The sequence below is a fragment of the Marmota monax genome, unplaced genomic scaffold, assembly GCF_021218885.2.
Source record: "Marmota monax isolate L192 unplaced genomic scaffold, Marmota_monax_Labrador192_F-V1.1 WCK01_AAM20220418_F8-fsc00125, whole genome shotgun sequence".
Taxonomy (NCBI): Eukaryota; Metazoa; Chordata; class Mammalia; order Rodentia; family Sciuridae; genus Marmota; species Marmota monax.
Window position 1 is genome coordinate 1,188,547 of NW_026695235.1, and position 13,462 is coordinate 1,202,008.

The 13,462-nt window shown below is 36.1% G+C and overlaps 1 protein-coding gene across 1 annotated transcript; it reads right to left on the bottom strand.

Annotated features, from left to right (window-relative positions):
* Window positions 1–11,466: 11,466 nt before the first annotated feature.
* On the bottom strand, window positions 11,467–12,123 carry LOC124089243 (keratin-associated protein 21-1-like). The gene is made up of 2 exons (XM_058577245.1): window positions 12,024–12,123; window positions 11,467–11,765 (listed from the first exon to the last, which is right to left on the bottom strand). The coding sequence occupies exons 1-2, from the start codon at window positions 12,121–12,123 to the stop codon at window positions 11,593–11,595; spliced, it is 273 nt and encodes a 90-aa protein (XP_058433228.1). The 3' UTR covers window positions 11,467–11,592.
* Window positions 12,124–13,462: the final 1,339 nt, after the last annotated feature.

A 13,462-nucleotide genomic window follows, 5' to 3' on the forward strand; every position in this document is an offset into this window, starting at 1 on the left:
GAGAGAAGAAATGAGAACGGAAAGTACTGGAGATTAAGCTGGAGCAAATTATGTTTGTATAATTACATCAAAATTAACCTTAACATTTTGTGTAACTAAAATGAACTAATAAAAAAAAAGATTGTAGCAAGGATAGGCATTCCTTTGGAAAAGTCTTCAGCTATTCTTCATCAAGTATTAAGTTTGGTCTCTATGATCTTTGTGGTCTTTATAATATTGAGGTACATTTCTTCTACATCTAAACTGTTGAGATTTTCATATAGTATACGATGAATTTTGACAAATATCTCTTCTGCATCTTTTGAGATGCTTGTATTTTTTTGTCCCTTATTCTCTTAATGAGGCGATTTGACATATCATCCTTGCCTCCCAGAGATTAAGCTCACTTAATCATGGGAAAAGAACCCTGTGATGTCCTATGGATTTCAGCTTGCTGGTGTGTTGTTGAGGATTTCTGCACGTAGGATCATGAGGGATGCTTCTTTTCCTGTAGTGTCCTGCCTTACTTTGCTTTCACAGTAATACTGGCCTCATAAAACAAATGTGAAAGTATTCCCTCTTCTTAAATTTTGGTGAAAGCGTTTGAGGGGGACTTATTTTAGTTCTTTTTAAGTATTTTGTAGAATTCAGCCATGAATCAATCCATCAGTTCCTAAGCTTCGATTTGAGGGGAGATTTTATTACTGAAGAATCTCCTTACTATTTATTATGATGTTTATATTTTTAAGTTTTTATGAATTAGTTTTGTTAGGTTGTATCTGTCTCAGAATTTATCCATTTGTACAGAGTATCCAATTTGTTGGCATAAAATTTTACTTCCTATTCTTTTGCATTACTGCAATATCATTTGAAATGTCTCCTCCTCAGCTATGACATCATTATTTAAGTTCTCTCATTTTTCTTAGTCTATATGAAGATTTTAAATTTCATTGATCTTTTCCCAAAATAAACAATTAGCTCCATTGATTAATTTCTATTATTTTCAAATCCTCATTTCATAAATTTCTGTTCCAGTCTTTAGAATTTTCTTTCCTCTACTAACTTTGGGTTTAGCCTTTCTTGGTTTTCTACACTAATTAGCTATAAAGTTACATTGAATATTTGGGATGTCTCTCTTTCTTTGCAACATAGGTAATTCTTTCCATAAATTTCCCTCATAGAGCTGCCTTTGGAGCCTGCCATATTTGTAGTTACATGGTACTTTGATTGTCTCTGTATTTTTAAATTTCCTTTCCATTTCTTCCTCAGCCTATTTATTCTTTACAATAATGTTACCTAGTTGCCAAATGTTTATGTATTTTTCAAGAGCTATCATTATTAATTCTTTGTGTCAAGTCATTTAGTCAGAGGATCCTTGATATGATCTCAACCTTTTTAAATATATCGAGACAAATTTTCAGGTCTAATGTATGATCTCCCTGGAGAATGATCTGTATGCTCTTCAGAATAATGTGGGTTTTGCAAGAGTTTCTTCAAATGTTCTATTTCTGCATGCTGTGTTCATTACCTCTAAATTGCAGTTCATCTCAAAAGGTATTTTGATTTCTGTCCATGTAATCTTTTCATTCTTGTCATTGTGTTACCAACAGCTATCCCTCTCTTCATGTCTATCAGTATTTGCTTGATATATTGTAGGAAATGAGATGTGTTGAGGGCATGTATATTATAATTATTGCATTCTTGATGAGTTAATTACAACATCATTATATAATGATATTCCTCATTTCATTTCGTTATTTCTGAATTGATGTCCATTTTTTTTCTTATATAGGTATGCATATTTTATTTTGTCTTCCATTGTTTAGAATAACATTTTCCATATTCTGCTGAGGGAAGACACATGGGTATAACTGAGATAACAGAAAATCCCACAGAAGTGGCACGTGGAGAACCTTTCAGAAATGAAAAATAGTAATAACAGAAGTAAGAGGTAGATTAATTGATAATTATTCCCTCCTTATTCATGCCTTTAATGGTGGTCATTAGAAATAATGATATAAATGTACATGTAGTAGTACAGGTGGATCTTCCTATGCAGATCATACTAGAAGAAAACAGTTTTAGAAGATATGTATTCTTATTATTTACAAAGCAACAGAATATTTAATACAACTCACTGCCCCAAATGCTCAAATCCTGAGACAAAAGAATTACCAATTACTAATTTTTAAAGATTTTTAAGTGTTTGCATACACATAGTGAGATAGCCCATGTCTAAATACAAATTAATTTGTTTCATACCCATATAATCAACATAAACTAAACATAAATTTAAATATTATTTTTAATGTTTTAACATGAAAAAAGTCTCATGATGTGGAATTTTCAAGTGTCCTTGTTCAAACAAGATTCAGATTGACAATCCCATATTTTACATTTTTGGATCAGGACTACTCAACATCTATAGCAACCACCCTTGTTGAGTCTCTAGTGGGGTGAGATAGGATGATTACTTATGAATAAGAAGAATCATATAAATGGGTTTGAGTAACATTTGGGAAAGGGAATGCATATAAAAGACAAATGTAGTGAATGCATCGATAATGTGTTAAACAAAAAAGTAAAAACAGAAAAGGGGTCAATATGAACAAATGATAATGCAAAAGAAAACATAGGGTAGTGTATTAAGCTGAACCCTCTCCATGTGAGAAAAAAAATGCATGTGAAGACCTCAATTGTGCTAGTGTCCAAGCTGTAATTACTATAAAGCATTTGTTCTTATGCTTTTGCTTTTTTTTTTTTTTGGCTTTAATCCTTTCTCTTGGGAGTTAAGACCTGTTGGAGTTTGGCACATGCTACATCTGGTGAGCACCAGCCTCTATCCAAGCCATTTCTCTTTAACACCTTTAGTTAAAGGTGACAGAGTAAACGCCAAATGGGATGAGGCAAAAGGTCAGGAATTCTTTTCCTAAATATAGAGGCACGATTCTTAGAAGGATCCCTTTGTCTTCATCACTTGCCTTTGCTCTTCTTTCATGCCTGGAATAAGAGAGTGATGTTGGTTATGTTCAACAACTATTTTGGAAACATGAGTGTAAATGTCAAAGAGCAAAGTTGGAGAAAGGAAGAATGTTGGGTCCTATTCCTTTCAACGAAAAGATTTTATAGTCTTTTCTATTCAATTCAAGATTTCTTGCTTTATATACTTCAAAAAATTTAGCTTCAAATTAATATAGTTTGCAACCAGGCATTGAGGTACATACCTGTAGTATGTAGGGATGCTGAGGCATAAGGATCACTTGAGCTCGGAAGTTTGAGACCAACTAGGAATACAGAGCAACAACTAATCACAAAATTCAATCAATAAATAGAATGCAATAAATATATGAAAATCAAATTAATATAGTTTCCACCTCATTACCACAATTGAAAATCACAATTAAGTCAATCACCACTGTACACATTCACTAATTTTTATGACTGGATCCCCTTCTCTTTAATCTCCATATTCCAGTCTTTTTTGTATGCAAGACATGAAATTCAGTTTGTGATATTTGTTCTGTGTTGAAATAGAATTGATGTTATAGTAATTTGGAAAAATGTAAATAAAATATTTGAATCTATCCAATAAAAATTATATATAATTTATCAGAAGCTGTGGTCAACAAACATTCCAGGAGGCCAAAAATCTAAATATTACTAGTGACCCCCTATGCAAAGGGGAATAGACTTCTAAATGAGTCAATTCTTTTATTAAGCCTCTGATTTGTGTTCCATCAGTGTATACGCCATTATACAGTCCTTCTGTGCTTCTGAAGATAGCTGAAGTACAAAGAGAGGTTACATTAGAGCAATTCACAAAATAACATCTGTCTTCATTGATGTGATGGAACTACTCAGACTACATCAAATGCGGATAGAGTCTGTGATGTTAAATCAGACTCTCAGCAGACAACAGTCAATCTTCACTTCTCTTTGAAGTTACTGGAAAGAGGGGATTTCAGTTGATCTGGACTTTGGAGTGATCATTTCTTGGAGAAAGGATGACTTCTGATGGTTTGCTGCAAGAGGAGCAACATCTTCTATAGCAAAATGGTCAGCAGCTACAGCAACTGGAACTGTATCCACAGGCAGAGCCAGAGCCTCATCTGGAGCCACATCCACAGCGAGATTTTTATCCACAGCCAGAGCCACAGCTACAGCTCCGCGGGAGTCCCCGTAGTAGTTCCTACACACGGTGTCAGCAGGTGAACTTTCAGTTAAGAGATTAAAGAATATTTCTAAAGTGTGAATGCCATCCAGTCTTCTAGGACCTTTACATACTTACAGGATTGGGTGTGTCATAGCTCTCCCGGGCTCTACTCTCTCATTTTCCAATCCTGTTTCTAAACTGAGCTTATCTGTGTATTCTCATTTTGCTAGTTATTCACGATTTAGTTCCTGCTGCCTTAGAAATTTTTGCAAACCTTCAAGAAAAAAAAGCTATATTGTCTAACCACTCAAGCTTATGAAGCCATAGTTTATCTTCCATAATTTCACATCCATGACAAGATACAACACTTTCCAAATATGTTATAAATATGTGTTTCCTTGTCCTTCTGTTATTTCAAGTTCTTGGAAATCATCTTTAAAATGATGTTATTAAGGATCAGTCATACTATTATCAGCAGAAGCAGCAGTCAGTATTAAAATCAACTTGGTTTCTCTCTTCACTTATTCTTTTTTAATCACTAAATTCTAATATGGAAGCCAATGATGTGAACCAGTTAATTAAGCCTATGTTCTGAATGTGCAGTTTTACTGTCTTTTCTAATAAGTGGAGATCCAGACTCTTGAAAAATTAATATCAGGGAAACCTGAAAGGGAGTCTATTCCATTTTCAGAGTCATCTAACTATTTTTTTTTTAATTCTCATTTTTGTCGAGTCTATTTCTCTTAAAATTCTGCCCATTGCTCTAGTTCTATCAAGAACTAGAAATGAAGAGTTTTTAATAAATATCTTTCACATGCAAAAACAAAGTTCATAAAATATGTAGAGACATAAGCGTAAAGAGATCTCAGTGGAAATTTTGGGGGACAAATTCAAACACACGTAATCATAACTTGGAGGCACCATATAAAGAAGTAACCAGCAGTCAGTTACAAAAGATGCACATCTTAGTGTTGGAGAAATTTGCTCAACTTAGTGAAAATGAAATGAGAGCACCACATAAAAAGGTAGCTTCCAGATGGATTAAAATCCAAAAGTGAAAAATAAAAGATTTAGCACTGAAGTGAAGCTATAAGAACTGCAGTTTTGGGGTGCAGACATTCTGGATAGTAACCTGCCAGAACTTGGAAAACTGAATATACATGAATCCTGCAATCATTCCAGCAATTCAGACCTTGAATTGATGCTCACAGAAGTCCATAGGGAACATTATTCATTGGAATGGTGTTGTGGTGAAGAGCTGCAGAAAGACATGTGTGCATCACTAAGAAAGTGAAAGGACACAATCTTGGATATGTGACACATGGAGAACCATGCAACAATTAGACATAGTAACACTAGGACTTCATTGTTGTTTGCATCCTTTGTCCTTCTTCCTCATTCATGGCTATCATATGGTCATTAGAAATCTAAATGAACGTGTAATAGTGAAGACGGACTTATCAATACAATTCACAGTGAGTAAAATCCGATTTTTAAAATGGCATAGTTTATTATTGAATAACCTCATCTACAATTCTTAAAACTGAAGTGTTATGGATCACTGATTTTTTTGCAATATTTGTACATTGAGATATCTTGGGGATAGAACCCAAATCTGAATATGAAATCATATGTATTTTATACATGCTTTTCTGCATGAAATCAACTTTAAGAGATAGGATTCACCACTATTTAGTGTTCAAACAAGATTCTAATGGAAGATTCCTGATTTTAGCTTTTCTGATTAGGAGTACTCAGCATATAAAATGACCATGCTCTGGGAACCTTGTGGATTAAAATGGGATGGTTGTAAAGAAGAAAGAAATAAAATATAAGAAGGCTATGAGTGACAGATAAGAATGAGAATAGATAAAAGGGAAATAAAAATATATAAAAGAACATGTTAAACAAAATTTAAAATCAGAAAATACCCTGCATGAAAACGATAGGAAAAAAAATAGAACCAGGGGAGTATATTGAGATCATCCCCTACACTTGAGGAAAAACGTATGTGAAGACATTAATTGTGCCCCCCCCCGCATAAGCTAGAACTACTGAAAGACAAACGTCCATGTACATAAGCTTTTGCTTCAATGGGCTTTTTTATTCTTCCCCCCAGTAGCCAGACCTGTGGGACGTTAGCACACTCTGTGGCTGGGGAGTACGATCCCTGTCCAAAATCTTTCCTCTGTAGCACCTTCATCTAGGAGAAGCCACATACCACAGTAAAGGTCAAGAGGAGTAAGATAAATGAAAAGGATTCCATTCCAAATCTAAAGACAGTTCTTAATAATGTTTTATTGGTTTTGACGTTTGCCCATATGTTTTTGTTTGTTTGTTTGTTTGTTTGTTTGTTTAATGCCAGGAACATGAGCATGATGTTGGTTGGACTCAGCAACCACTTTGACCACCAAGAGTATAAAAAATCACAGGAACATTGGGGACCAGGAAGAACAGTGGATTCTACTCCTTTTTCTTTTCACTGAACAGTTTTTGTAGTCTCACCTAAACACTCTAGAATTGTTGTTTCACACATTTTTACACCTTTTTTTAGCTTCAAATTCACCTATTTGCAACTAGACAGGGAGGCAGTCCAGTAGTAGTCCTGTACCCCCAGTTATGGGGGAAGGGGAGGCAGGAGGATCACTGGAGCCCAGGAGTTTGAGATCATCCTAGGCAACATGATAAGACCCTATCTTTAATTAATTAATACTAAAATTAAATGCATTAATATAATACCAACTTTATTACCATGATTTAAAACCAGAAATAAATAAATCACTTCTATAATAATCCGTGAATTCATCCTAGGTTTCCTTATTCTGAACCTTTATTCATGTAAGACAAGAAATTTGGAGTGTGATATTTGTGTGTTTGTGTTGAGATATAAGGGTAATGAATGGATATTATATAAATTTGGAAATATGTAAATTAGATAATATTTTAATATAAACTATTTAAAACATTATTATTATTATTATTATTATTATTATTATTATTATTGCTGGGAATCTAACACAGGGCCTTGCACATGCAAGGTAAGCACTCAACCAAATGAGCTGTATCCCAGGAGTTCCCGTAGTAGTTGCTGCACATGGTGTCAGGAGGTGAGGTTTCAGTTGAAGGGTTGGAGGATATTTCTAAAGTTGAATGTCACCCAGTCCTTCAGGACCTTTATATACTTACAGGGTAGGGTGTGTCATAGCTCGCATGGGCTCTGTTCTCTCATTTTACAAACATGTGCCTGAAAACGAGACCATTCCATGCACACTCATTTTGCTAGGAATTTCTGATTTACTTCCTGCTGCCCTAAGAATTTTCAGAACCCTTAAAGAAATGAAGGTACACATTCTAAAACACAAAGTAATAACATTATAATTTTTTATCTTCCTACATTTTATTTCATAATCATAACATAATAGGATATAACCCCAGAATGTTTCACCTAAATGTGTTTGCTTATCTTTCTGTGCTTTCAAGATCATGGAAATTCTCAACTAAATAATAAGATATAGCAATTAATATAATCATCACCAGTAGGAGCAGCAGCAGCAGCAACAGCACCTTACGTTCTTTCTCTCCTAATACTTTCCTGTTTGAAAATAAATTATTATGTTACTTTTTTATGAATTTTTAGACAAAGAAGTGAATATTTCAACACGCTACCTGAGGGCCCCAGCCAGCTGTACCTACTTGAAGTCTGGTAGTTAGTTTGGCATTCTTGTCTCTTCTCTTCTTTGTATTAAAGTATCATTGAAACTTGAACACAGTGATTTTGTATTTGGAGCCAGGTACTTTCTCTTGGCTCGCTTTCAGCAGTAGAGTCTCTACCCCTGAACTTGCAGCATCCCAGTATATTCCTAGCACTTCACAGAAGAGGAGGAAACAAGCAATAGCAATGCCCTAGCTGTGTGAATGTGTCCAATCATCGTCAAAATCCAATTACAAATCTATAAAGAAACTTATTGTCCATTAGTCAGTTTTGTGAAAAAGAAACTTATTGTCCATTAGTCAGTTTTGTGAATATGTGATTCCAAAGACGTATTAGCAAAGCTCCGTGGAGGACCAAGAAGTGTATGTTTGGAAATGCATCATTTAGAATGAACTTGACTGATTGCTTCGAATAATTCACTAATTACTGGATAATCACTGAAGGTTATTTTATTTGCACATTACTCTGCCCTATCCATAAACTCAATATTTCATATTTTTATGAATATACTTGTGAATATGAGATTCTTCTAATGTTCTTTCATACTTCGAGTCATTCCTCAATAATTTTTATCAAGGCATTTGGACAAAGTGGAATAAAAATGAATATCCTTTGCCAAACAAAGCTGTCAAGTGTTTATAAATTCCTTCAGCCCTTTTGTCTATTTGATAACAATGAAATTGTGAAATAGGCAAGTAGCTTATAAAACAGAAATGCTAATACAAAATGGTTAGCAAACTTAACTGAATCCACAGGGCTAATATACTACCAAGTTCAAGAATGTGGTCTTCCTTGTTAGGATGCATTAAAAAAAAAAAAAGCTTCATTTCTGATCAATGAATACTTTAACACTTGCTGTGAATGGAATTTTACATTTTATGTGGTAACACATTTCACAGTGTGATCATTATAAAATCCCCACTCATGTTAAGTTCTCATTATTCCAAAAGCCACAGAGAATCCTACATACAATTTATTTCACAGTTTTGTTCCCAAGCTATTCCAACAAGTATGGCAGATGCAGTTTCAAAATTATGACTGTCACTCCAAAATGCTCTATGGCTGAAACCTGCTGGTATGACAGATTCCCTAATATCTGTTGACACGAGAAAAATGTTGTTCTGGTCATCCACAGCAGCCAAACCTTTACCAGGTAGTTTAGAGAACAGAAGAGGAAGCCAACTGTAATTCTTTTCCATTCAACAGACTACCATGTCTGACAATCTTTCTGTAAATCCCAAATGAACACGGTTTCTACAGTCTAATATGGAAATATTTTCTACTTTCTTAGAATAGAAGGAAGGAAAGAAATTGATATGTGGGATATCCATTTCTTAAATCCCTCTTTCTCATTTTGCAATTTCACCCTCAAATAACCCTCAGAAGGAGTGAGTCCACCTGGGTTTAAACACAGCTAGTGATAAAGCACCTGATGAGGAAGTCAATCTTCTTTCAGATGGTGTCATATGTTAGAAAGAGCTCTTGTTGTGAGGAATTTATGTGTCATGATCATCCATTTGCTTCAACCTAATTATTGTCCACAATGACACAGAGTATATCCGTAATACTAATCTTACTAGTATTCCAATATCTCTTTCAGATTTGAAACTAAACATACCACCCTCAATTTTCTACAATTCTAAGTGCTAAAAGGAAATACATGTTGCTGAAGATATGATCTTCTTTGGGTTTTCTAACTTCTCCAACACTGTTTTCCAAGGTCTTCTGGGTCCTGCCTTCAAGGTCTTCAAAGTTCCTGATGTTCCTCTGTTCCTTTATCTATTTCAACACCCAAATGCAAGCCCAAATTTAACCTGTCTGCAAGTTTTTACAGATGTATTTTTTGAGCTTCTGTCACTCCCCTGCCAACCTACTTTTGCATGGTTAGCAGTTTCCTGAAGCAGACTTTCTGGTAACATCCTGTGTGTGTACACGTGTGTGCACATATGATGAATGAAGAGCACTGATTGATAGTGAAAGAAAGAAATGGATAAACCCAAGTCATGAGGCTCAAATGCTTAAGAACAAACCTATGAGTGAAACAAATTGGAGAACCAAGACTCAGCCTGTGAGGGACTACTTCTTCAGGGTCAGTATTCAAGATTTGAGACATTAAGAGTGTCATGGACACTGATAGATCAAAATGGATGCCAGACACACACAGTTGGTAAAGCAGCTGCATATTAACCCTCCCAGTCCCTGAAAAGGTCAGAGAAATATAGAAATAGAACACCAAGTAAAGTGAATAGTAAGTCTGTGTTAGTCAGATGTGTGTTACTATATTGAAATGGATGAGATAATTTGTTAAGAGAATAGGTTTATTTGGCTCCCAGGTTTTGGAAGTCCAATCCATGATTGTTGCACTCTGTTTGGGGCCTCTGAGGAGACAGCTCATCATAGTAGAGCACAGGGTGCAGTCACACCACTCTTGTCATGAACAGAGCACAGAGAAAGAGGACGAGGAAGTGCCTGGGAAGCCACTGTTCACGTCAAGGGTACCCCACTATGACCCAAGGACCCCTGTATGGTTTGGATATGACATAAACCCCAAAAGCTCATGACTAAATTATCAGAGCTGTTGCCTAATCAGTGGATTAATCCACTTGATGCATTAATAATTTGAAAGGACTTCTCTACTGAGGGGTGTCTATAGTTAGATGGGACATGGCCTGAGAAAGTGTGTGACTGGGGCATTCCTTGGGGGTTACAGCTTGTTCCCTGGTTCCTTCCCCCCACTCTGATTCCTGGCTACCATTAGGTGAGCAGCTCTCCTCTGTCATGTCCTTCTGCCATGATGCTCTGCCTCCTGTCGGGCAAGAGAAATTGGGCCAGAGGACCATGGGCCGAATGTCTGAAACCGTGAACACAAAACAAACGTTTTTCCCTCTAAGGTGTCCTGGACAGGCAATTTGGTAGTAGAAACAAAAACAATGAACATGACCTCCACTCCACCCCACTTCCTAGTCTGCCCCGCCAATAGTGCCAACTTGGGTCACAGCTTTAAGCATGGGAAACTTTGGAGGAAAATAAGACTAATAATTTAGCTTAATTAAATAAATATACTAAAATTAAACAAATTAATGTTCTTACAACTTTATTACCATTTTCTTAAGTCAGAATTAAATCAACCAGTTCTACACTAAGCCATTACTTCAGACTAAGTTTCCTTTCTCATTGAGCTCCTCATTCTGATCCTTATTCTTGAGAGACATGAAATTTATAGTGTGATATTTGTTTCTGTGTTGAAGATATAAAGGTAATAAATCAACATTGTATAAATTAAGAATATAGAAATAAGATAATATTTGGATCAAACCAATAAAACTCATTGTATTAGTCCTAAGTTGAGTTGTACAAACTTTAGAGGAGACCAAAATTCCAACCATTAACAGTGACACTTACAGAAGGGAAACAATTCTTTTTAGTAAATATATTCTTTTATTAAGAAACAGCTATTTTGTTCCACTTCAGTATAAACCAATTATACTTCTGCTGGTAGCTACAGCACAAATACAAGAAGAAAGTTTGAGAGTTTACATTGAAGTATTCAACAAAATAATATCTGTTTTCAGAGACGTGATGGAACTTCTTAGTCTACTTCAACTGCTAACAGGTGTTGTGATGTCAAGTCAGGTGCCCAGCAGAACTTCATCTTTTCTTCAGTTTGAAGTGAATGGATGGGAGGATTTCAATTGAACTTGCTGGTAGAATAGTACCTTAAAGAGAAAAGTATGACTTGTTGAAGTGATCAGCAGCACGAAGAAGAACATCTTCTGTAGCTGCAGCAGCCAGAGTGGTAACCACAGCCATAACGGGAGCCATATCCACAGCCAGAGCCATAACCACAGCCAGAGCCGTATCCACAGCCAGAGCCGCAGCTATAGCCAGAGCTGTATCCACAGTTGGAGCCGTATCCACAGCCTGATCCATATCCACAGCCAGAGTCACAGCCATAGCCAGATCTGTATCCACAGTTGGAGCCGTATCCACAGCCAGAGCCATATCCACAGCCAGAGACGTGTCCACATCCTGAGCCATATCCACAGCCAGAGCCACAGCCACAGCCAGATCTGTATCCACAGCCAGAGCCATGTCCACAGCCTAAGCCATAGCCACAGCCAGATTTGTATCTACAGCTCAGGCCATATCCACAGCTAGAGCCATATCCAGAGCCAGAGCCATATCCACAGCCAGAGCCATATCCACAGCCTGAGCCATAGCCACAGCCTGAGCCGCAGCCGCATCCTCCACAGGAGTTCCCGTAGTAGTTGCTGCACATGGTGTCAGGAGGTGAGGTTTCAGTGGAAACGTTGAAGGATGTTTCTAAGGTGTGAATGTCACCCAGTCCTCCAGGATCTTTATATACTTACAGGTTGGATGTGTCATAGCTCACATGGCTCTGTTCTCTCATTTAACAAACATGTGCCTGAATTGAGCTCCATCTGTGTACAATCATGTTATTAGAAGTTCAGGATTTCCTTAACGCTTCCCTAGGAATTTTCACAACCCTTCAATAAACAAGTCTATTTTCTAAACACACAGTTTCATAGCACTATTATTTAACCTTATACAATTTCCTTTCATAACCATATCATGACAGAACATATCCACAAACACATATCTGACTTATAAATATGTGTTTGTCACTCTGTTCTTCAAGATTACGAAAACTCCCAATTAAAAACCAGGATCTTGTCATGAAATTATCATCACGAGCAACATGATCAGGGTCTATCTTTCCTACCTTTTCTAATAACTTGTTTTTTAAACATAAATCACAATAGTTACTTTTCATGAATTTTGGACAATGTAATGAATATTTCAACATGCTAACCATAATATGTTCCCTCCTAAAACATTATCTTCTCTCTGAAGGGAATATTTCCTCCCATTTTATTTCCTGGAAAGGAATGAATTTCTCTTTCTTTCCCGATGATAGAATTTTTTCTTAAAATCGTGATAAGCCCATATGATTTATAACTGAAAATAAATAGGAAGAATTTCCATTTTGAAGTATGAAAATGTGTTGATCCAGTACTTTCTTTCTTGCTGCAGTCCAATTGTTCCACCTCTTAAAAACAAGACTGCGTGTGTTTACTCAGACTACAGTCATGTTGGTGCTCTCCATCAATGCTGCCCACTCAACAGAGTTAACCACCAGTGAATACTTCAACAGGTGGAATAGATGAGAAAAGGAGGTATTGTAGTCAAAGCTACCACATTCGCATTAGACTGGAGGGACAATTTTTAGTGTGCAATAACACAGAATGGTGACTTGAAGAAACAATGCACACTTTTGAACACTTTTAAAAGAATGATTGACGTACTTGCAGCAGAAACACAGGATGTTTATGTGAGGTGATGATCGTACCAATTTTCTTGATTAAATAATTCCACATATTTTCTTCATTTTAGTCTCACCTCTCTTCTCCAAAGTATAATTTTAGTAAATATATATACTTGTACTACTTTCTTTGATCGTTTCAATTATGCCTACAGTAAAACTGACCTTCAAAGCAATTTCTTTGCGCTTCACATCACCTTCTTCCTTAGTTTCTATGATAAATGGACGCTAGTCCATGGCCATTCTTCTGTTCACAACTTTTTCATGATTTTTC

What these genes read in the sequence shown, in the direction of transcription:
- LOC124089243 (XM_058577245.1), bottom strand. Translation starts at nt 12,123, where the DNA reads ATGTGCAGCAACTACTACGGGAACTCCTGTGGAGGATGCGGCTGCGGC. An exon ending in TGGCTCTGGCTGTGGATATG is followed by an intron (nt 11,766 to 12,023) that starts GCTCTGGCTCTG and finishes GATATGGATCAG; the next exon opens with GCTGTGGATACGGCTCCAAC.